Source organism: Dreissena polymorpha, chromosome 10 (genome assembly GCF_020536995.1).
Source record: "Dreissena polymorpha isolate Duluth1 chromosome 10, UMN_Dpol_1.0, whole genome shotgun sequence".
Classification (NCBI taxonomy): domain Eukaryota; kingdom Metazoa; phylum Mollusca; class Bivalvia; order Myida; family Dreissenidae; genus Dreissena; species Dreissena polymorpha.
In genome coordinates, this window is record NC_068364.1 from 3387169 (window position 1) to 3410141 (window position 22973).

General features: G+C 36.1%; 1 protein-coding gene across 1 annotated transcript; it reads left to right on the forward strand.

Moving 5' to 3' along the window:
• The first annotated feature begins 4324 nt into the window (after positions 1-4324).
• LOC127848832 (arrestin domain-containing protein 3-like) lies at positions 4325-19327 on the forward strand. Its single transcript, XM_052381486.1, has 10 exons — positions 4325-4702; positions 5767-5895; positions 7531-7653; positions 8257-8387; positions 9790-9843; positions 12421-12549; positions 15101-15292; positions 15748-15871; positions 18049-18333; positions 18701-19327. The coding sequence occupies exons 1-10, from the start codon at positions 4582-4584 to the stop codon at positions 18760-18762; spliced, it is 1350 nt and encodes a 449-aa protein (XP_052237446.1). The 5' UTR covers positions 4325-4581; the 3' UTR covers positions 18763-19327.
• The last annotated feature ends 3646 nt before the right edge of the window (positions 19328-22973 follow it).

The following is a 22973-nucleotide window of genomic DNA, read 5'->3' on the forward strand; positions in this document are numbered from 1 at the left end:
CGATCATTCTCGTGATTTTCTGGTGTTCGTGTAAACGTAGGTCATGTTTATTCCAGAGTGATGTAAAAAAAATTATAACCTTTTATCTGTATATTTCTTCTTTTAATTAACACTTTCACTTTGTTTCTATGTCTCACAAATACTTTATGTATTACTTTTCATCTCCTACACATTTCTTCCTTTAATTTTCTTGCACTGACACGCGCCTGCTTGTAATGCTAATTGTTGGCGACTAGCAGTATACATAGATAGATAGACAGACAGACAGACAGACAGACAGACAGACAGACAGACAGACAGACAGACAGACAGACAGACAGACAGACAGACAGACAGACAGACAGACAGACAGACAGACAGACAGACAGACAGACAGACAGACAGACAGACAGACAGACAGACAGACAGACAGACAGACAGACAGACAGACAGACAGACAGACAGACAGACAGACAGACAGACAGACAGACAGACAGACAGACAGACAGACAGACAGACAGACAGACAGACAGATAGATAGATAGATAGATAGATAGTAATAAAGCTATGATTTTTAATTAAGTAACACACAATTATGTTAGTTTGTTTATGGATTAATGGTTGCTTTATCAAATGTTTTATATGCCGCTATTTTTGAAGTGATGAAAAAATATTTTATGAACAGCATAAGCAAGAGTTTCGTTTTTTTTTAAATTTAGTTCCTTATTTAGAACAAGCAAAATGCGCATAGTAACAAATCTAAGCAACCAATCAGAAGGGCCGATACTATGAGGCACACAGATTACTACAGGGAACTAAGTCTAGCTAGTATTAAGTCAAAACATTGCGGATTTAAATGCAGTATTGTTGTTATGTCCAAGAATACAAATATAACTATAGATTGGCATATAACACATGTGCGTTTTTGTATTTGTTGACTGACAAAATTCGTATGTTTTCATTAAGAGAGACGATACCACGGATAGACATGCTTATCAGCGGCTTAGTAAAATCCTACACTTTCTATAAGCCATTTTTTATTGTTAAATTTATAAATTGTATCGCGGATAACGGGAAAAATAGTTTTTGTTGAGAAAAATTAATTTTATATCCCTAATTTTTGGTCATCGTGCTCAGTTGAGATATCCCGTATGAGCCATGTATATTATTATAATTTTGATTGCGTGTATCTTATAATTCATAACAAGAATTAAATTTAAAAGCCAATCAATTATATTATGGTCAGTTGTAACTTTAAACTGCACGTTCACTTTAATACTCTATCTTTTAAGCTACTTGTCTCTTGAGTATTAACCATTTTTACTTACTCTTGCATATTTATTGTAATTTAAAGCAGCAGTTTTTCTTTTTCATTTCGATTTATCATGATTGTATCTTCAAAGTGAAGGTTCTCTTACACCCATTATATCGCTATGAAACAGTTACCAAATATTCACCCGAGTGTACACTCGTGATTCGTAGACTAGGGAGTTTTATTACAAAATTTGAATGAGCTGGATGTCAAATGTTTGAATGGCTCACGGGTGTCTTTCTGACATGGCCGATTTCCCAAGCAGTTAAAACGAAGGTTGAAATTGCCTTTATGTCATGTGTTCGTCCAACTAGAATTTAAAAAGAGAGTATTAACGTTCATTAGTAATAATTGCTAGACGTCAAAAAAGCTGGTCCTTGGTCGAGACGAGTGTAAATATAATAATATATATTCAGCGTTTTGATTACAGCCGCCGTTTAATGTTAGACAGTTCTCAATTTATTTGCAAAATGCTTTACAGTATGTCTTAAATATAGTCACAGACACTTAGTCTCTTTGGGCAATAAAACATTTAAACTCAACATTTTGCACGTTATATAAGACCATATTTTCTTAAAAAGCAGTCTAATGTGAATGCATTTAAGAAATAAAAAAGCATTTTGAACCCAATACATTAAAAAAATGTATTTCATGTGATATGTTTGAAAAAACACGATTTGTACCACAACCGTTGTGTGTGTTTTTTTTCCAAACTTTTCCTTTCCGGACACTTTTTAGTTGGTTGTAACATCCCTTCGAGGATAGAGGTCACCATGGTAAAGTGGATGTGGTGTCCGACAAACGACCCGGAGGTCAAGGGTTCGATTTCAACTGTGAAAGCGTTCTTTAAATCTCCCCTCATGACACCAATTGCTGGTTCTACACAGGAAACGGACTCGAGAGCGTTTCAATAACCGTAGGCTTACGATGCAATCGACTTAAAGATGTATGATTTAACTAAGAAGACATTTTATATTATTCTTTTCTCGACCTTTGTGCAGGAAAATAATTGATATTCACTAAGAAATCACGTTTATACTTTGAAATCGGATACTACAACGAGAAACTTAATATGCAAAGACGGTTTGAAATGGTAATTGTACCGGGTTTCTGAGTTTTTCACCTAAACATGCGTTAAGGAATCAGCTAAGTAGGAACTTAAGCACCAAGAAGGTTAAGTATTGTCTGAATGACTTTTATTTCCTCTATAAGTTGTAAAGAACATGTTAGTATACCAAGACATTCCTTATTCAGGGTTTCTGTACATGAGTTTCAATTTAGAGATATAACACGTCCAAGTATAATCGGAGACCTACATCTACGTCTCCGGTACGAGCTGTGAATGCAAGAATCATATAATTTACATAGATCACAATATCAATATACACAATATACAAGTGAATGATGATATATTGGACACACCATTTTATCATACAATAATTTAACCAATTTACTCAAGTGAAATATTTATGAAGATAGTTCGCAAGTAAAGGGCAATAACTGGAATAAAGAGAGGAAACCAGTCAAACTACATAATCAACTACAAGGTGGAATGTGACACAGTCGATCTGAATTGATTTTGTAACGTACTTAATGAGATAAAATGCGTAAACTTATTGAGTGTTCGTAACTAGAAACATTATAATAATGTAACCATAAGTTTATACCTTTTTGGCGCTTGTGCATTACTAGTATTTTTAAAGGGGTCTTTTCACAGATTCTGGCATGTATTAAAGTTTGTCATTAAATGCTTTATATTGGATCTAAAAAGTTCCAGTAAAAAAACAAGAATAAAGTTAAAGAAAAAAAAACAGTAACCGACAACTGGGCTCGAACCTATGACACCTGGAGTAAAAGTTTATCGCTTAGACCACTCGGTCATCCGTGCTCGTACAATGAGAGATATATTTTATACTTTATATAAGCACTCCTCGTAGTATCACAAAATATTACGACACCAACAGAACTCTCCAAATTACATGTATTTAATCGTTTCGCGTTGCAACGCATTATAATTTTCAGGTTTTTAAATCGTCAAAAGATGCATATAATTGATATTTAGATCATGTTATAAGTTAAGTAGTTTACTCACAGATATCATAACTACAACGACAATTAGGGATTCTGAAACAATTCTTTTTCTTTTGTCCATTTATCAAAACGTGAAAAGGCCCCTTTAATTGTTTTTAATGTTTTTTCTTCATTATCTTTTTCTTGTTTTTACGACTGTGTCGTCTTGGCGGTTCCCGTTTGTCGTTCTTGGTGTGTTGGTGATCTTGGAAGTCACCAACTCGGGATAGATACCAATGGGACAAGGACCGCCATATGACGCCCTTTACTCCCGACTACGCGACAGAACAATGTGGCACAACTCAACCACCGTACATTGTGGGTTTCGACTAAATATATAAACTGCTTATTATTATTATTATTATTATTATTATTATTATTATTATTATTAGTTTATGGTGTCTTATATTTGCCACATTGATGTTTCCAGTAAGATATGTACAAGTAATGCATTGAAGTTAATCTTTGGGGAATAGATATTGAAGGCTTCTTTATAACTGTTCTCGATAATTATTATCAGAAATTGTGTTTATTTTATCCCCGACAGGCAACAAAGAGTAATGGCGAACAGACACACGTGTACATTTCTACGCTTAACTATAGAAAAAAACACCACGAATTAAAGAAGCTCAATACATTAAGCTCTGCTACATCTACCATGACTGAATTACCTGCAGTACAGATTAAACACGTATCTATTCTCCGATCAGACATTGATCATCCGATAGCAATCTCATTAAATGTTTTTGTCTTTAATACCATTGGAATCTATTAGGTATTGATCGCCACGATATGAACCATGTCACATTCAGGTATCATTGATATTTAATAATCATGGATTTATTTTTTACACAAAAATGTGTTTTTTTCTTATGATGCAGAGTATTAAGTCAGACTTTAATTGCATTAACGAAGCCGGCCTGCTAAATTACGATGTAAATGAAAGTGGATTAAGACACACATCGGACGAAGAATAAACATAATTATAAACAATACTCGCATTGAATAACTCTATGAGGAAAAATAGGTTAGGACCATAATGCTGTTCATGCAAAGAGTCCAATATTTCTTGTTTTATCAGTTTATAATTTTTATCAAATAAAATTATTACGCTTATGTATTCGGAACGACAAATGAAAAAAGGCATTTTTTTCGGAACAATTAAATGTACGTCAATTCTGACAGCTATAATCACGTACCGGTATTGAAGTAAGTTCACAATGGCGTCTGTTGCAAGATTGGAGGTGTGTTTGGATAATAGTGCGGACGGAAAATACGTCACGGGACAAACTGTGCGAGGGAAACTCGTATTGGTTCTGCGACGGAGTATGAAAATACAAGGTAACATTATTGTCATCGTAAATCATTAGCATCATGATTTTCGCCGTCTAAATCATTATTATTATCACCATCATCATTTTTATCAGAATCAATTTCGTGATTGTGGTCCTAAAAACTGTCATCATCATCATCATCATTACAATCATCGTCATGATCATCATCGTCGGCATCATAATTATCATCAGAATCTTCATCAGCATCTTTGTAGTCGTTTTCTTCAACAGCAGCGTCAACAGCAGCACTACCATCATCGACCATTGCCATCATCGTCATCATCACATAATCAGATATTCACCAAAATCATCCACAACATATCATCATTATGAACACTTTCATTATCTATTGGCTTTGTTTAAAAGATATAATCATTTAACTGTCTTCACATATATCAATCAATATAAAAGATATAAAAGGGATAAAAGAGCCATCTATACTTTCGAGATGCAACTAATGATCCGATTTATTTTGAAATTCATTTGAGTAGTATAGTACACACTGTTTCCTCCATTCAGTTCTTTGAACGAATTATTTCCAGACATAGACATTTGCTTCATTCGTACTCTTGATCTATTCGTCCCGATGTATAGACATGCCCTCCAGTCAATCCTTTAATTGACTTGTTTTTACGCATAGATTTGTTCAAATCAGTTCACGTGACTTTGTGGGGTTCACAAATAACTTTTTAAAACAGTTTTTCTTGCAATTATTATTTTCAATTCAAACACATCAGAATTACTCTATTTAATAAGCCTGTTCTCTTGGCCAAAAATTCGTTGTGTAACGCAATCATGTACACGGTTATGCTGCACCCAACATGACATTTTGGCACCGATTTCAGATGTATCTTATGATTTATTCTTAAATCTTGAGATATCGGCACAAACTGCATGAACAACTGTATTTTAAGCGCTAAAGATTTTTGCAAATGTACTTTAATGATTTGAGGTATTTGCAAAATAAGTTCTTAATCGTGTGTTTACATTCTGTCCAACCCTAGTGTAAACCCATGTGAACCCCGTTGATCCTGCACCATGTTCTTGCTTTAAACGCGCATCTGTTTACAGGCATAGAAATCAAGGTCAAGGGACGTTGCATGGCTGAATGGCGGGAAATCGACCCAAACACCGGAGAAGAACGACAGCTGTACGAACAGGAAGACTATATTAACCAGAAAATACCCATACTAGGGAAAGGTATGTGGGGACAGTACAAGGTCTATTAACCCTTGTGTCACCTGTTTTTAGAGATGCATAAATAATTTAAGAGATGCATAAATAAGTCCACCAACGGAAATATAGCCTAGGAAGAAAGGTGGTGTAACATACAGCAGTAATGTTCTAGGGATCTTACATGGCCTGTAATTGTTTTCCCAAAACTCTTTGAAGATGCATTAATGAACCAACTATTATTTCAAGTTTGCATGTATGTCCGGATTTTATTTTTAAATTTAGTTGAGTGATATAGTACCTACAGTTGCTCACGTACATCCATAGGCCGAGTTCCCATCAGTCGTAAGGAGTCCCAATCCTTACCTCGTAACACGCTTTCTCTGCTGCGGCTAAGAGACTGGATCGAGAATTTTCTAGCTTTGCTGCTTTCCATACTGTTTGGACAGGGAACATCTACATCCCACGTCACCAAGGTCTATCAAGGTGGTGTACCTTTACTCTCAGCAAGGTCTATCAAGGTGGTGTATCTTTACTCTCAGCAAGGTCTATCAATGTGGTGTACCTTTACTCTCACCAAGGTCTATCAAGGTAGTGTACCTTTACTCTCAGCAATGTCTATTAAGGTTGTGTACCTTTACTCTCATCAAGGTCTATCAATGTGATGTACCTTTACTCTCACCAAGGTCTATCAATGTGGTGTACCTTTACTCTCACCAAGGTCTATCAAGGTGGTGTACCTTTACTCCCAGCAAGGTCTATCAATGTGGTGTACCTTTACTCTCACCAAGGTCTATCAATGTGGTGTACCTTTACTCTCACCAAGGTCTATCAATGTGGTGTACCTTTACTCTCACCAAGGTCTATCAAGGTGGTGTACCTTTACTCCCAGCGCATTTCTGACATATTTTGGTACTTTGACACCTTCCTATCCTCTCGTGGCCCTCTTCTATTCGGTCTACCCATGGGAATGTGATTTCAAGGAGTTGTTTAGGGTGGCCAAAGCTAGACTGAAATCAACGCCGTGAGACTCGGCAAGTTTGATAAAAAAAATAAAGGTGGGAAGTGGTCATTCTCTAGGGACGTTATACATGATGAGATAAGTCTGCAACACCAAGGTATTGCAGGAGCCTCTACCACTTCACCTTATAAATGTACATGTATGTAGTTTTTTTAAATAAAGGGTTCGGTGTTTGACGCCATGTCGGTAGTGATGTCTCTTCTACTAACGCATCTCTAACACCAACGACTTATGAATAGCAATTTTCAAACGATATTTAAAAAATACAAAACGTAATGCGTTGTGTTACAAGTAACATATATTTGATTTCTGGCGTAATGTTGTTTGCAAATACCGCATCTGTTAGTGGGACCAAAATCAGTCTGTTGGTTTAAACAATCGCACAAAGTGATCAAAAATATTATAGTCGGGAACAAACGTTTGCCTTCACCTTTTTACCAAACTAAAAAAATTGCGATGTCTCCCTGTTTAATTTCTGTTGTTTTTGTTGCATGATTGTTGTAATTGTGTTAAATTTTAAAAGCTATGGGGCACTTTGTTCGGAACATGTATTTTGACGTTAGTTGCAAGAACGATAGAACATGAATAACAATGTATCATTTAATATTATACGTTATCGTCGACTGAATTATTTTCTTAAGAATTAAACCAATCGGTTGTCAACGGAAGTGACGTCACGCCCCACGTGGAGTTCATCGATTCTGGAACGCACGTGCATAGCTTTGAGTTCGACTTAGCAGACGACATTCCATCCTCGTTTGAAGGTAAATTTCAATTATCTTTTTTTCTAAATTTCCCTTTTTAACGTTCCATTACAGTCATCACTGAAATGTATACAAAACATAAACTTCACAAGACTATATGTTAATAATCGGAATCAGAATACAATATGCGTTGGGATATGCATGAATGTGGCAAAAAAAAAACGTAAATCATACGAATTAAGTTAAAGGATCTCAAATTGATAGTACAAAAACATTCCACTGGATATGTACATTTGTAAATGAAATACCATAACAATGAGTTTCAATTGACTTTATTTCAATAACATTTACATTAAATTATAAATAATATCAATATCGCAGAAAGCAATCGTATCTTAATGCGCATATGGGCAGAGACAATATGATTTTTTGTTTATTTATTTCACCCACCAATATATAAGTTTAGTGGGTACATCGGAATAATCTTGCCTACAATTTTTAATGAAGACATTTAAACTTATATGCTGGACGTGTGCATTTTTTTTCAAAACATGAGATAGAAATTGCTAAAGTAATGTTATGTTACAACACGATACCCAATACGGCATCAGATGTTTTCGTCAAAACTTTAGTTTATACTGATTTGCGTGACTATTTTGACAGGGATACACGGCTATGTTCGTTACTGGATCAAAGCCAAAATTGTCGGTGTCTGGGGCTTACTCGACCAATCCGGTAAAGTGGAATTTCCGGTAGAAAGGCAGTTGGATCTGAATCGTATACCAGGTGCTATGGTAAAATAACTTAACAAACATTTTCTTCTTTTCTTCATGAAGTCTTGTTCTCTAAAAACATTTCAAAAAAGAAAAATCCAGCTAGCGGTGACCTGTCATATTGATTAAAAGCACATCCTTATAGATTTCCGAATTGTCACTACATTGCTTTTTGTAACAAGAGCTGTTTGCAAAACGTCCAATCCCACCTTGTTCTTCTCGAATGCTTTGAGATTCTATGAGTACTTACGTACAGCTCAAAGTTCTACCTGATAAAGGCAAAATATATGCACAAACTATGTCTCAAGTTTGCCTATAAAATCGAGTTCAATCAACCTAACACTTTAAAAAACACACACACAATTATTGACATTTGTAACCATCGACATCAATTTGCGAGTCTTTAATGGAGAAATGGAGAAATGCTCAAAACAAAAACTTGATAAAAACCATTATTAAACCGAAAGCGAAAGTTTTGAATTAACGATTCGAGCTTTCTTACGGAGGTTCCGGAGATAAGCGGTGTATCACGATTGGTTGATTAGACACGAGTATATCCAATCGTAACACTTCGTCCATCTCCGGATTCTCCGTAAAGAGTAGACTAACTACCAGCCATCTTGGCTTTGATACACCCAACTTGTGATCCGCCTGCGTTATAAGGCGATATACTACGCATAAAAAAGTGATGCAATACACAGCGGGTAAACGCATGATTATCATTCCAAATTATTTTCTTATTATTTTGTCATGCAAAAACAAGCAATTGAATTATATATAATTACATAATAAATCATTATTTGCTACTTTATGCAATAAAAAGCCGGTTGGGTCCAGAGTGGAGTATATCTTGCGGAGGATTCCGGAAAAATTGTATGCATATTTTCAAATTCGGAATACTCGATGTTGTCCGGACCTTTGCAAAACATTTTCATGAACCGTAATTGACGTGTTTGAAACTTGGATTAATATCTTTCTTATACGATATTAAATATAGAACTTAGCTCATCAAGTAGCTTGTTATGATGTCGGGAGTTTGATAAGGGCTGTGAAAGTAAAATGGCTGCGAAATAAAAAATAAGGCATTTTTCAGGACTTAGTCTGGTTCCCGACTCATCGTTCACCTCATTCTAACAAATTTGATTGGGGCCAAACTATCACTGATTTATCACATTGCTAAACTCCACACAGTCGTATCCCCTACTTTCTCATTATGGTTGAGCATGGACCTAAGAGGTAACTTGGAGTGGTAATTTAGTCACAGTGAAAAAACATAGACTAACGATAGACATCGTTGAAGCGAGGGTATCTAAATGCTTTACATTAAGTAATAGTAGAAAAATCGCTTTGTCAATCACATAGAAGAGACGTCGCTTCTCTCACGTATTAACTAGTAACCGATGTACAAGAGATTTTTTTCCAGGAACCCGCCGAGGATGAAGATTCTTGTGTAATGTGCGGATGTTGCCTGAATCAGGTAGGCTTGATATTACCTATCTCCGAATGTTTCCGGAAATTATCTTTCATCTAAATATAGTATTTTAATAACAATGTTTGCCTGATACCAATGCATTTACTGGCTGTCAGTCCCGGATAAACCATTAGGCAGAGTAGACAACTGCCTAGGGGCCTCGCGACTTCTAGGGGCCCTATGAGACCATTACGAAATATGTTTTTACTAACTAGCATAATAAAATGACTAGAGAAAGCCGATTATTGTATATCAAATGTTATGTTTCGATTAAAGCCATTGTCACATGTTATGTCTTGCCAGCCTTGGCACTGGTAGGCTAATTTAACCCATTGATGACTAGTGGACTCTCCCATACTTCTAAATTGCATTAATTTATTTCCACAATTAGGGATGTCTAGTTTATTTATTTCTATATTTAGAATATTTCTTACAGAAATTCCTTTAAGCAAACAGCGCAGACCCAGATGAGACGCCGCACCACGCGGCGTCTCATCTGGGTCTACGCTGTTTGCCAAGGCCTTTTTTTCTAGCTAGGCATAAATGGGTTAAACTAGTAAAATCGACTGGGCGCTGGCGCTGTAGTAAGCACTAGGCCGACTAGGGGCTGGTGCGTTGGCCCAGAAAGTTTCACTGCCTATGGGCATCCACGGTGCTATCCGGCACTGATGGCTGTAGATATAGTCGCCGAAACACTATTTCAACTTTGCTTACTAGAAGTATGAATTCACTTGTAATGCTTACATTTAAATTAATGCAACACAAATATTCATTATACAAGACACATCATGTGTCTAGTACGTTTTAATTGAGTTGTCTGGGGCACTATCCTAGAAGACTTATTAGTTGAATTATGGATGATAATGCAAGAGACGAGCCGCCATGGTCGATATGTGCTACAGAAGGTTGAGGTGTGAGGCACATAGGTTTTAAGTCTCATGCGAAATACAGAGTTAATTTGTTTGGGTTGAGATGGGGATCTAACCTGCGACGCATGAGTTGCGGCGTTACCCGAGACCAATTTTTCAAGAACAGCTTCTACCCGTAATAAAATTGTGTTATATGCGGATATGACCGAGATGATTCGAATGATAAGTTATTCTAAACTAAAATAAAGTACGTAAACAAGCGTAGGTAAATAAATATCATATTACGTTGTAAAACATACAGACCGCGGAAAGCATGAGATGTCAAAAAGTTTTTAATAATGCTTACGTAAAAGCCCATGTAAACAGCATTGTCATGATGGCCCTGAATCGCTAAACTTAGCTGGGGGACTTTTGGGAATAAATTGTTCGATATATTAGGAAACAAGCAGAACAAGTAATCAACAAGTGGAGTCGAATTTTGATCGCACAGTAAAAATCTGAATAAATGTAGTAGAACTTCATGATTTAACATAGCCTCTAGTCCTTTCAGTTTCAGATAGTCATTTTTCTATTATTTTAGTCTTTATACACTGTGAACCCTTGGACCGGTTTTGATCAGAAGGGCATGATTTGAAGAAATAATGTACAGGACCCCTACATGGTGCAAAATACGAAATATCTAGTCTACCATACAATTTTATAGTTGCGAAGAAAAACTATTAGAAACCATGCAGTATTCACATAAACTTTACAGTATTCACATAAACTATACAGTATTCCCTTAAAAGGGACCTCTAGGGAGGGCCTAGTTTTGTACCGAGGGTCATGAGTTAAACAATCTTGGCAGAGGATCGTCATATCATGAGACATATCATATACCAAAACTCAGGACCCTGTGGTTTAAGAGGAGAGGATTTATGTAAGCTTTCATAATATACTTATAGCGGAAACGAGTTACCCACGATGTGAGGCCGATTAGGACTTCATGATCAAGACTTGAAAAACAATACCAGATGGCAATAATATGATGCCACATCAAATGAAAAACTTCTGGGCCTTGCGGTTTTGGGGCAGAAGATGTCTGAAGTTTTAAATACATATTCATAAAAGGATGACAGGTTACTTCCAGACTGGGTCCAATTTTGACCCCGAGGCATGATCTGAACACACATGGAAGAGGATTACCCTTTGGTGTTGCATGACAAACAGTACACCACTGAACCTCGTCCTTATAAATACGAAGATTTTGCTAAAAATATATTCTGCTATTTAATGTTATATCAATCATGTGACTCATGATGCGTAGTCATTTTCGATCCAAGAGGCAAAGTAACCTACATATGTAAAAAAAATGGGATTAAAGGAAGGTCACAAAAGGATCACTCCTGTGAAGTTTAAGGAAAGTTTCCGTAGCGGTTTATGAACTGTCAATTGAAGCAAATTGTTTACAGCGGACGACACACGACGACTGACGCCGGTGAGCCATCCACCATCAAATTTGAACTAAAAAACATATTTTGTTATAACTTTCAACCACAAAAGAAGAAAACAACACGAATAATGCCTTTTGTTATTCTGAAAATCAAACCACATAAACGCAAGGTTGATTATGGTTCAACTGTAAATTTTGTCATACGAATAACGCACGGAAAAGTGTTATGTATGTGAAAAGAAAGAATCCGATACACATTTGTACATGTACATTGATTTTCAGGGATCCATTTCGGCTTTCATGCGAATTAACAGGCGCGGTTTTACTCCTGGACAGTCAATTGTATGTGACGCAGAGGTATTTAACGGAAGTGACGTCACAATATTGTCATCGAAAATAAAATTATACAAGGTATGTAGTGAGTTTTGTATAAATTAATAAATATATAATACTAGAATTATAAGCTAGCCAAAAACATTTAAATAAAAAGTGAGTAATTAAATCACCCGTTATATGCGAACGACATCTCCTAAACCGCTGGACAGATTTTATGAAAACCTATAAGTGATTGCAGTAAATGTAGTTGTTAATTATAAAAGAAAGATTAATTAACTTTTCTAAAACTGCAAGGGTCAGAGGTTTATTATTAGGTGTTGTATAATTATCTCCTAACAAAGATTGTCCCACACAGGATTTATATAGACTTACCGGTATAACTTCTCTGAAACCGTAAGGATCATTGACTCTGGAGTCTAATATTTTGTCTGTAACATCGTATAGTGGTACTCTAATAAGTTTGTTAAAATCATGCCCCAGCGACCAAAACTGGACATACACCAGGCGACGCTTAGAGTAATTTAGATGTATAATTTAAAATAGATTTTTATGTAGATTTATAATGTATATGAATTTTAAAGTCTCGAAGACCTAAGGATTTCAATATTTATATCGCAACATCATATATTGGTCCTCTATGAAGATTGTTCAATTATATCCATGTGTTACAAACCGGTCATGTCCCATTACACAGATGAGAGATCTAGTGTCATTATTATCGCTTCAAATATTTTGTGATATATGGTTTAAATTGGCATTTTTCATTCTTTTTCTACAAATATTGACTGTAAATGATATAAGAATTTCCTGTTGTTTTCCTTTTACGTCGAAAACTGCACAGCTTTCATGATTTTGATTGGCTGAGTTTTTTACCATTAACCCGCTGGAAAAGTAATTGCTTTGATGAGTTTGTTACCGTTAACCCGTTGGGAATGTAATTGCTTTGATGAGTTTGTTACTGTTAAACCGTTGGGAATGTAATTGCTTTGATGAGTTTGTTACCGTTAACCCGTTGGGAAAGTTATTGTTGCAATGAGTTTGTTAACGTTAACCCGTTGGAAATGTAATTGCTTTGATTAGTTTGTTACCGTTTACCCATCGGGATATCTAATTGCTTTGATGAGTTTGTTACCGTTAACCCGTTGAAAAAGTAATTACTGTGATGAGTTTGTTACCGTTTACCCGTCGGAAAATGTAATTGCTTTGATGAGTTTGTTACCGTTAACCCGTTGGGAATGTTATTGTTGCAATGAGTTTGTTACCGTTAACCCGTTGGGAATGTAATTGCTTTGATGAGTTTGTTACCGTTAACCCGTTGGGAAAGTAATTGCTGCGATGAGTTTGTTACCGTTAACCCGTTGGGAAAGTAATTGTTACGATGAGTTTGTTACCGTTAACACGTAGGTAAAGTAATTGATGCAATGAGTTTGTTACCGTTAACCCTTTGAGAAAGTCATTGCTTTGATGAGTTTTTTACCGTTAACCCGTTAAGAATGTATTTGCTTTGATGAGTTTGCTACCGTTAACCCGTTGGGAAAGTAATTCCTGCGATGAGTTTGTTACCGTTAACCCGTTGGGAATGTAATTGCTTTGATGAGTTTGTTACCGTTAACCCGTTGGGAAAGTAATTCCTGCGATGAGTTTGATACCGTTAACCCGTTGGGAAAGTAATTGTTGCGATGAATTTGTTACCGTCAACCACGAATAACGAAAAAAGAAAAGTTATAAAATACCGTATTTTTGTACAATTATTAGTTTATATTGATTAAAATATCACGACTGGTATATCACATTACTTGAAAACAGTTCATATTTTTAGTATATTCGTTAATAAAATAAAATTTCGCGATGTGAAATCGAAAGTACATCGCGAAAATATGTGACATAACGATATACACACTATAAATAAAGCAAGTAGATTGGTTATTTTATATATAAAATATATACAATTCACTACGCATGCACAGTTTGCATTACTGGGTTTACCACGTGACGATGATGATCAATCTACTTGCGTTATTTATAATTAACTGGTCGTTACCTGGTAGACATACCCAGTAACGTTTTTTACCGAATATGCTGAAAATATCAAAACTTAACAACTTTTTTCAAGTTATGTAATATACCAGTCTCGATATTTTAATAAATATAAACTAATGATTGTAAAAAATACGGTATTTTACAACTTTTCTTTTCTTCGTCGTCGTGGTTGACAGTCCCTTTAACCGTTTGGAAAGTAATTGCTGCGATGAGTTTGTTACCGTTAACCCGTTGGGAAAGTAATTGTTGCAACGAGTTTGTTACCATTGCGCGTTTGAAAAGTACAATAGCTTCGATGAATTTGTTACCGGTAATCCGTTGGGCAATTTATTGCTGCGATGAGTTTGTTACCGTTAACCGGTTGGGGAAGTAATTCCTGTGATGAGTGTGTAACCGTTAACTTGTAAAGGAAATAACCGCTGTAGGGGGTACCGTCAAAGCATAGAGGAAGTAACCGCTGTGATAAGTTTGCTACCGTTAAATCGCAGCGAAGCAATCAAAACGAGAAAATGTATGACCAAACCAGTATTAACGACTACAGGATACACATAACTATTATATGAACGCACATCTTTCTTTTCTTCAGATTATAACGTACGGCGACTCGCCCATGGAATCGATTACACGAGAAAAGGTCACCATATGCGAGATAATACGAGGGAAAGTGAAATCCGGACGAAGGGAGCTCTATGAGCAGGAGTATCTAGTTTTACCGACTTCACTTCACGTGACGTCATTGCCAGGATGTTCACTAATTGACGTTGATTATGTTGTCGAGGTATTATATGGCATTTGAAAAACGCTTAAAAAAATACATATCCATTATAAGTCCGTAGTTACCGTTAGTGTATGTTTCATTAATAACGATCAGCCCACATCATATTTAAAGAAAAGTGTACTGAATTGAATTTTAAAAGTAATCTGAAGTTGGAAAAGAAGTAAGTCAAGTTCATGTATTCAAATTAATATTTTATCTACTTTACGAAACGACTCGTAACATAGCACAATAATATATATCAGCCATTACTCGTTGCTAGATCGTAGCCATGTCGTTACTGCGTCGTCGCATATGGTGAACAACACACATGTGTCACGATGTGTACGTTTTTTTTTTGAATTAGCTAATTATAAATTGCATATTTAGTTAGATTTTAAATTCACAACCGGAACACTTTCAATATAATAAAGTTATTTTTCAAATGGAATATGCGTAATGTTTTCTTTATTTCTAAGTTGAAGGTAACCTCATCTCAGGAACGTCTGCACATTCGGCTACCATTGTTGGTTATCGTGGGAACAGTTCCGTTGTCTGGTTCCATCGATGCGACTGCTCCAGACCCGGCAATAAGGGCAGAAGGTAACGTTGGACAAACAACAACAACAACGCGAAACATGGTGTTTGATGCCTATTGTTATATTCATATTCGGAAATCCGTATAAGAAAACGAATGACATTAAATGAACTTCTTCATTCTATACATAGATGGTGACGTCACTACGTTATTGTCACCTCTATACTTAGACCATTGTATACACACCGGTCTTACAATCGGGACTCCTCGGACAATTCCGCCATAACGGCGATCGTCTGTGTGGTGTAGCCCATTGTCCGATGCGTTCAGATTGACCGGTCTTACTGACCTGGGTAAAATCGCGCTAAGAATGGTGACGTCACTACGTTATTGTTAGTAAGACCGGTGTGTACACAATGGAACTTTTTGGATTACGTTTGATCGCGTCAGAAATCACCATTTGAATATGGGCTATGTATCAGTAGAATTTGCAACAAGTTTAACACGACAAAAGTCGATGTGATTTTTCTGAAGAATAACGAACCATATGGGCCCTTTTTGGCATTATCCTAAACATCGACAAAGAAAACAAAATACCACAATCCAATCTTTCAAACAACCAGGTTTCAAGTCACAATTCTTTGCAACTTACTACTAACAAGAAATATCTTTAAAAAAAAAGATATACGGCGTTGATTGTGTTGGAGTTTGTGAAAGTTAAAGAGTTCAATCAATGAGATCAAGGATAGCGAATGTCTTTTTCTGTGCAGTTCTTAGCTGCATCACACGCAGTACGGGATGTTACGCGGAGTTTTCGCGGCTTATTTTACATTATTACAGATTGCTGGTCATAAACCTATAGATACAAAACAGAAAACCAAAAGAAGAATGGAAGTGAAATTAAAACATATTAGTCAACCGGCCACACGCGAAGTATCCGTGCATATTTTAAATATGTATACGCGCGTTCTTCGAACAAACCTGTTTTAGTGGTTTGTCGGGCATTGCTATTTGATTCCATTATTAACAGTACCGAGAATCATCGCGCTCATGCTTGATACATTAGTCAATATGGTGGAATAATTCTTGTTAAATTAATCAAAAATAATATTTATAATGGTATTATTGAAAACACATTAAGAATCTATTATTGACATACCATAATTATATCGCTGAATATCTTCATTTAACGAATTTCTGGTCTGAAGAAAATTCCAGTTCACTTAGTTCACGGATAGCGTCTATATTACATAACGATAAATTTACTGGCCGCGAACTCAGGTCAGCACATAAGGTAGTCGTGAAGACGCAGCGATGACCTGTAAATAAACTCTGACATTCACACACACTGGCCGCGAACTGACTCTGATACCTCGCGGGTTGAAATGCAATGCAATAAAGTGAGGCCACGCTTCCACTGCTCTTTATACTTTTACATGTTAACATGTTGACAGGAATATGGAAGTCAGTACTAAATATGAGAGCATAGCCTTTAAGTACAAACGCTCTTGCGCTGGCAATCCTCTGAAAATAAAAGGTGCACGCACAGACTGTATTGATGTCTAGAGTTAAGTGTAAAACTGTTCTTCTACTAAACCTTTTCATTAGAGATACAATTGTTTCATGCAGTTAAACAGTGTTACAAAGACGCGGACATGTTTCCAATGTTCTGGTGGTATACTCAAATAGGCAAATGGAATAAATGAAGTGTATTCATTCGTGTCTAGCCGCGGGAAATTGTATTTGAATTTTATTGGAAACTTACACAGGTCAGGTCAGGTCAAAAGTGACGTTAAACAGCTAAGCCGAAAAAATGAAACCCGGCAACAATAAGTCCGATTTCCCTTAACACTAGATTGCTTCCTAACCCCTATTTGCGAACACTCGTACTCTAGTCGACATGCGATCCAAAAGCCAGTCTTCCACTGTATTTTGAGAGAAATCATAACCCTGACCCGTCGTGAGTTTATATGTGAAGTAGTGAAAAAATAGCGTGAATGCATGATCCAATTTGCTTTAAACACGTTGAAAAAACAGTAGGAAAAAATCTATTGTCAATTTCATGGATGAAAATCAATTTTGAAGTTAATGTCACTGTACGTCGAAAATCGATTGTAATGACTTTTTATATAAATAAGCAGCTTTTGTAGAACCGCCAGTTAATTTATATAATTAAAAAAATACATTATCAGAGACGTAGATAACTGTTATCTACGTCTCTGACATTGATTTATTAACACAGGTCAACTGTCAATTAATCCATTTATCGACCAAGACGTTTCTATGGCACCGCCTACCACCAATATTCCGCCAATGGCAACCGAGCTTGACGAATTGTATCCACCAATCAGCGACAAGAATGCCTTGATGTCGTCAGATAATGACGATGACGACGGATCCCATCAAAGCATCAGGGACGCTACTTCCCCTGAAGTTGAACAAAGCGTTTTATCCATTGTGAAACGGGAGAAAAGCTTTCATGAATTATATATGACAAAACGTCGGCCTAGAGTTGTGAAAATCAAAGGTATCTATTATCATCATTTTTTGTTGTTTTAAGTCTGATTTTATATAAATATATAGATAATCATACTAAAATATTATATATTAACAAATGTGTATAAATTACAAGTGACCTGATAGAAATTGTCTTCGTCCATTTAATAAAATAGACATATCTCCAAACTACCTTAGAAACCACACACACACACAACATCAATGCAGCGTTAGGGTTAATTAACTTCGATATAAGGTTTAGAAAATCATAGGTATGGATCTGTTATCTAAATATAGAGTAGCTTAATGTTGTCGGCCACAGCCTTACAAGAAGTGCTACGGTACAATGTATATGTTGTAACTGTTAAGATATGCTGTGTGTTATTTACTTCCTCTAGCCGCAATACACGAAGGAATAGCAAATGAGGGGGCGAGTTTCGACGAAGAAGACGAACTTTAACGACCAGTCCGCTTTAAATAACCGACGATTTCAATAAGTTAATCTTACGGAGCATTCCATAAAAACAAAGACCTATCAATATACAATGTATATTGATAGGTCTTTGATAAAAAGTCGATGAATCTTTAGTGTTGAAACACTTATCCTCTTGAAGAACTCGCCACATCTCGGAATTGCACGGAACATTTAGCTTAATGTATACCGTGTTGTCATCATTCGTGACTCATCGTGGTTGGCTCCTTAAAATATAAATATAAAAAGAAAATGATTTATTAATTGTTCATACATACAATTAATTTATAAATTATAATTGACAGAAACTTTTTTTTAAAGTATAACAAAGATTGCAGTAATTTTAACCCGGGCCCTATGGATCAAACGGCAGGAACCTTAACCAAGTACTAGTGTATGTACTCAAGCAAACATTTGTACCTTATGTAACCGTACCATGTACGTGTTGCCACGAGGTTTAATGAAAACATCAGAAGCATTCCGAATTATTCCATCGTATCGCGTTTCAAACCTGTTTGTCAATTTGACCCAAAAATAATTATTTGAAATTGTTGTATACAATTTTGTCAATAATATTTTCCCATTCATTTAAATGCATTAATGTGTATGTGAATATGCATTCATTTTGAGAATGCTTTTAAGAATATGTGACAAAATATCAGAAAAAAGTATTTCATTGATTAGCGAACATTTCTCCTAAAGTTTACAACAACCCTGTAAGTTGGTATTTGCAATAGTCTGGATTTTCATCATAGCCGGAGTCGCCTACCAAATGATTTCATCAATATAGCATCCAATATCAAGCGGGCACTGACCGTTATGCGTGATTAGATTAAAAGTGTCGTTAATAATAATAAATCAGCTTCTTGTTTTTAAGAAGATGTTTAAAAAAAATTATTCAATTGATGCGTATCTTAATATTTAACTTAATATGTATAGTGTAATGTTCGCGAACCGTGCACGAACAAAACCTAATATGTAAGTCTTACAAACAATCTATGAGTAAAATGTACATAGGAATTCACGAGAGCTAGTTTAATAATGCTGAGCAAAATATTTCGAATAAAGTTTGTAAAATTTTGATGTGAAGATTTCTTATAAAAAGCGATAGATTGCGGCATTGGATGTTTATTTACATCTCATTTATCTTCTAGTATAAATCACACATAATTGCACTTAACTTCTTCAGCTGTTTCCTACGGAATCCGGATAGTGCCATCTATAATCTCGCCCTTTTTTTTCAAGGGCGACACACGATACACGATATTTTAAGAGACAGTCGCGGCGACGCACGATATTTTGCGCGACAGTCGCGGCGACGCACGATATTTTGCGCGACATTCGCGGCGACGCACGATATATTTAACACGAAATATCGCCCTTTATATGCGATATCTCGCCCTTTGAACACGACCGTCGCCCTTTGAACACAACCGTCGCCCTTAATGAACGCGATCGTCGCCCTTATATATGTTATATCTCGCCCTTTGAACACGACCGTCGCCCTTTGAACACGACCGTCGCCCTTATTGAACGCGACCGTCGCACTTTTATTTGCGATATCTCGCATATAAAAGGGCGACGGTCGCGTTCTAAAAGGGGCGACGGTCGTGTTCAAAGGGCGACGGTCGTGTTCAAAGGGCGAGATATCACATATATAAGGGCGACGATCGCGTTCATAACGGTCGTTCAAAATATCGTGCGTCGCCGCGACTGTTGCGCAAAATATCGTGTGTCGCCCTTGATGAACGAATGGCGATATTATAGATGGCACTATCCGGATTCCGTAGTTTCCTCTCCAATCGCGTTTGTGTGCTATCAGTGTTTTGATTAACTTTTTTTCATCAAGGGAAAAAACTCAACTGCGTTCCATATCACGAAATGAAACATAGTTATTCCCCACGAATATAGTAAGGTACTATACGATGATCTATCGTAATATCTTAATTATACCGCCAAACTTTGCGTTTGTCCAAGATTTAAAATCAATCGATAGCACAGTACAAATTATTAACACTGTATTATGAAGCCGTAACTGGCCAACTGAATATATGCCTGTGTATAGATAGATGTGCGATGCTGTCAAGATGATATGAACAAAATATATGAAATTGTTTGCCAGTTTTATAAAATGGCCCAGTATTTTTTTGTTTAAGCACAAAATGATCGAGGCCAAACGAAAACGAAGGCATTTCATTGACAAAATTGTTTACTAGTTTTTAAGAATAAATATATTAACAAATTGTTAATTGATAGATCTTTGTTATTAACATATGTGAATTATTTAGAAAAATGTTCTAATAAAATTTACATACGCAGCAGTAGTGCAGTCAATCATACACTGGCTTAATTCGATTTTGTGCGACATTTTTGCAGTATATTTTACGAATTTTTAGCGCTCCTCGCCTTGTACCAATGGCAAAAATGCAAAATACGGGCAAATTGCAATGCGTTCAATAAAATACACGCTAATGTATAAAAGACAATAAACAATAACACTGAATCGCTTGCATAGTTGCGTGGTATATGAATGTTTCACTTATGCGCCATCTTGACATTCAACTGGGCCAAATAATGCATTTTTAGGCCACATACAAAAAAGTCCTGTTTATTTTTTCCGACAGAAACGCTGAATTTGTGCTGCCTATCCTAAATTGTTATGGTCCTAAAATAATATATTATTTGCAACATTACTGACCATAGCATGTTATGTTTATGCCCGCCTTCGAAGAAGAGGGGGTATATTGTTTTGCTGGATGTCGATCGGTCTGTCGGTCTGTCGGTAGACCAGTTCGTTTCCGATCAATAACTCGTCGACAAATTGACCGATTGGATTGATACTTTACGTATACATTGGTCTTAGGCAGTAGATGGCCCCTATTGAAATTTGGGTCACTAGGTCAAAGATCAAGGTCACTGTTACAAAAAGTGTGAAAATCGTTTTCAATCAATTATTCGTCAACGAATCGACCGATTGGCTTGATACTTCACATGCGTATTGGCCTTGGAAGTAGATGACCCACATTGAAATTGGAGTCATTAGGTCAAATGCAAATGCCACTGTCACAATTAGTGTGAAAATCGTTTGCGATCAATAACTTGTGAACGAATTGACTTTTTGGCTTGATAGTTCACATGCGCGTTGACCTTGAAAAGTAGATGACCCCTATTGAAATTGGGGTCACTAGGTTAAAGGTCAAGGTCACTGTCACAATAAGTGTGCTGACCCCTAGTTATAATACTATAATATTATCACACAGACCGCTTTTTACTATAACAATTATTTAACAGAAGCGAATAATTCTGTGTCAACTAAAAACTTATTTAAGTGACTAAGCCACACTAATATGATAAGATTGACTCTTATGGTTAGTTTTGTTGCGTAAAATCCTGTGTTAGGTGGGGGTGCATTTGTCTTCGACCGCGGAGGTCTTGTTAACAGTAACTTTACAGTTTTTCAACTTTTTACGAGCAGCGCCACTTATTACCGATACGTTATGGATATGTACAGTATTTTGTAATCTGATCATTCGTGTGAACGTTTAAATTATGGTATGAACGAGCTTACTACAATTTTAAGATGTGACTGAATATTTAGTTCTTGAAAAACAATTTAACATGTATTGCCAATCTGTTCCTAACCTAACGAACAGGTTAAAGATAGAATAAACCAAGTTTATTGTCGTATTCATAGAAATTACGTTTTTTCTTATATGGTATCGTACTGTATAGTTGTCCTATACTCCTTAATATGGGCCCCTAAATATTCAATCTGAAGTTCGTCACCTGTATGGAACTCGCAATCCTTGCATCATAATAGTCCTTTTCACAGAAATGAGATATTGGAATGTGTAATAGTTTGTCATTAAATACTTTGAATAGATGAATGTAAACATTGGAACACAGCTTTATAATTTTCAGATTTAACATCTTCAAAAGATGCATATAATGGAACTTTAGGAGCATAGGTAATGTCCAGTATGACTGTTTCCTCGCAAATATCACAACTAGATCTACAAAGAAAATTTGCAAATCTGATACATTTTTTTTAAATTTGTCAATTAACAAAAACATGAAAAGGCTCCTTTAAACCCTATCATCATGCGTGCATTGTCGAAATACATTCCGAATATGTTAACATTGCCTTTAAATTGCATAATTTCCAGGATTAAAAGCTGTCACGGGCGAAAACCCGCGCA

Excerpts from the sequence above, each read along its gene's own strand:
- LOC127848832 (XM_052381486.1), top strand. The coding sequence starts at position 4,582 with ATGGCGTCTGTTGCAAGATTGGAGGTGTGTTTGGATAATAGTGCGGAC. Across the intron at positions 7,654-8,256 it reads CATTCCATCCTCGTTTGAAG|GGATACACGGCTATGTTCGT; the intron begins GTAAATTTCAAT and ends CTATTTTGACAG. Across the intron at positions 15,872-18,048 it reads CCCGGCAATAAGGGCAGAAG|GTCAACTGTCAATTAATCCA; the intron begins GTAACGTTGGAC and ends TTATTAACACAG.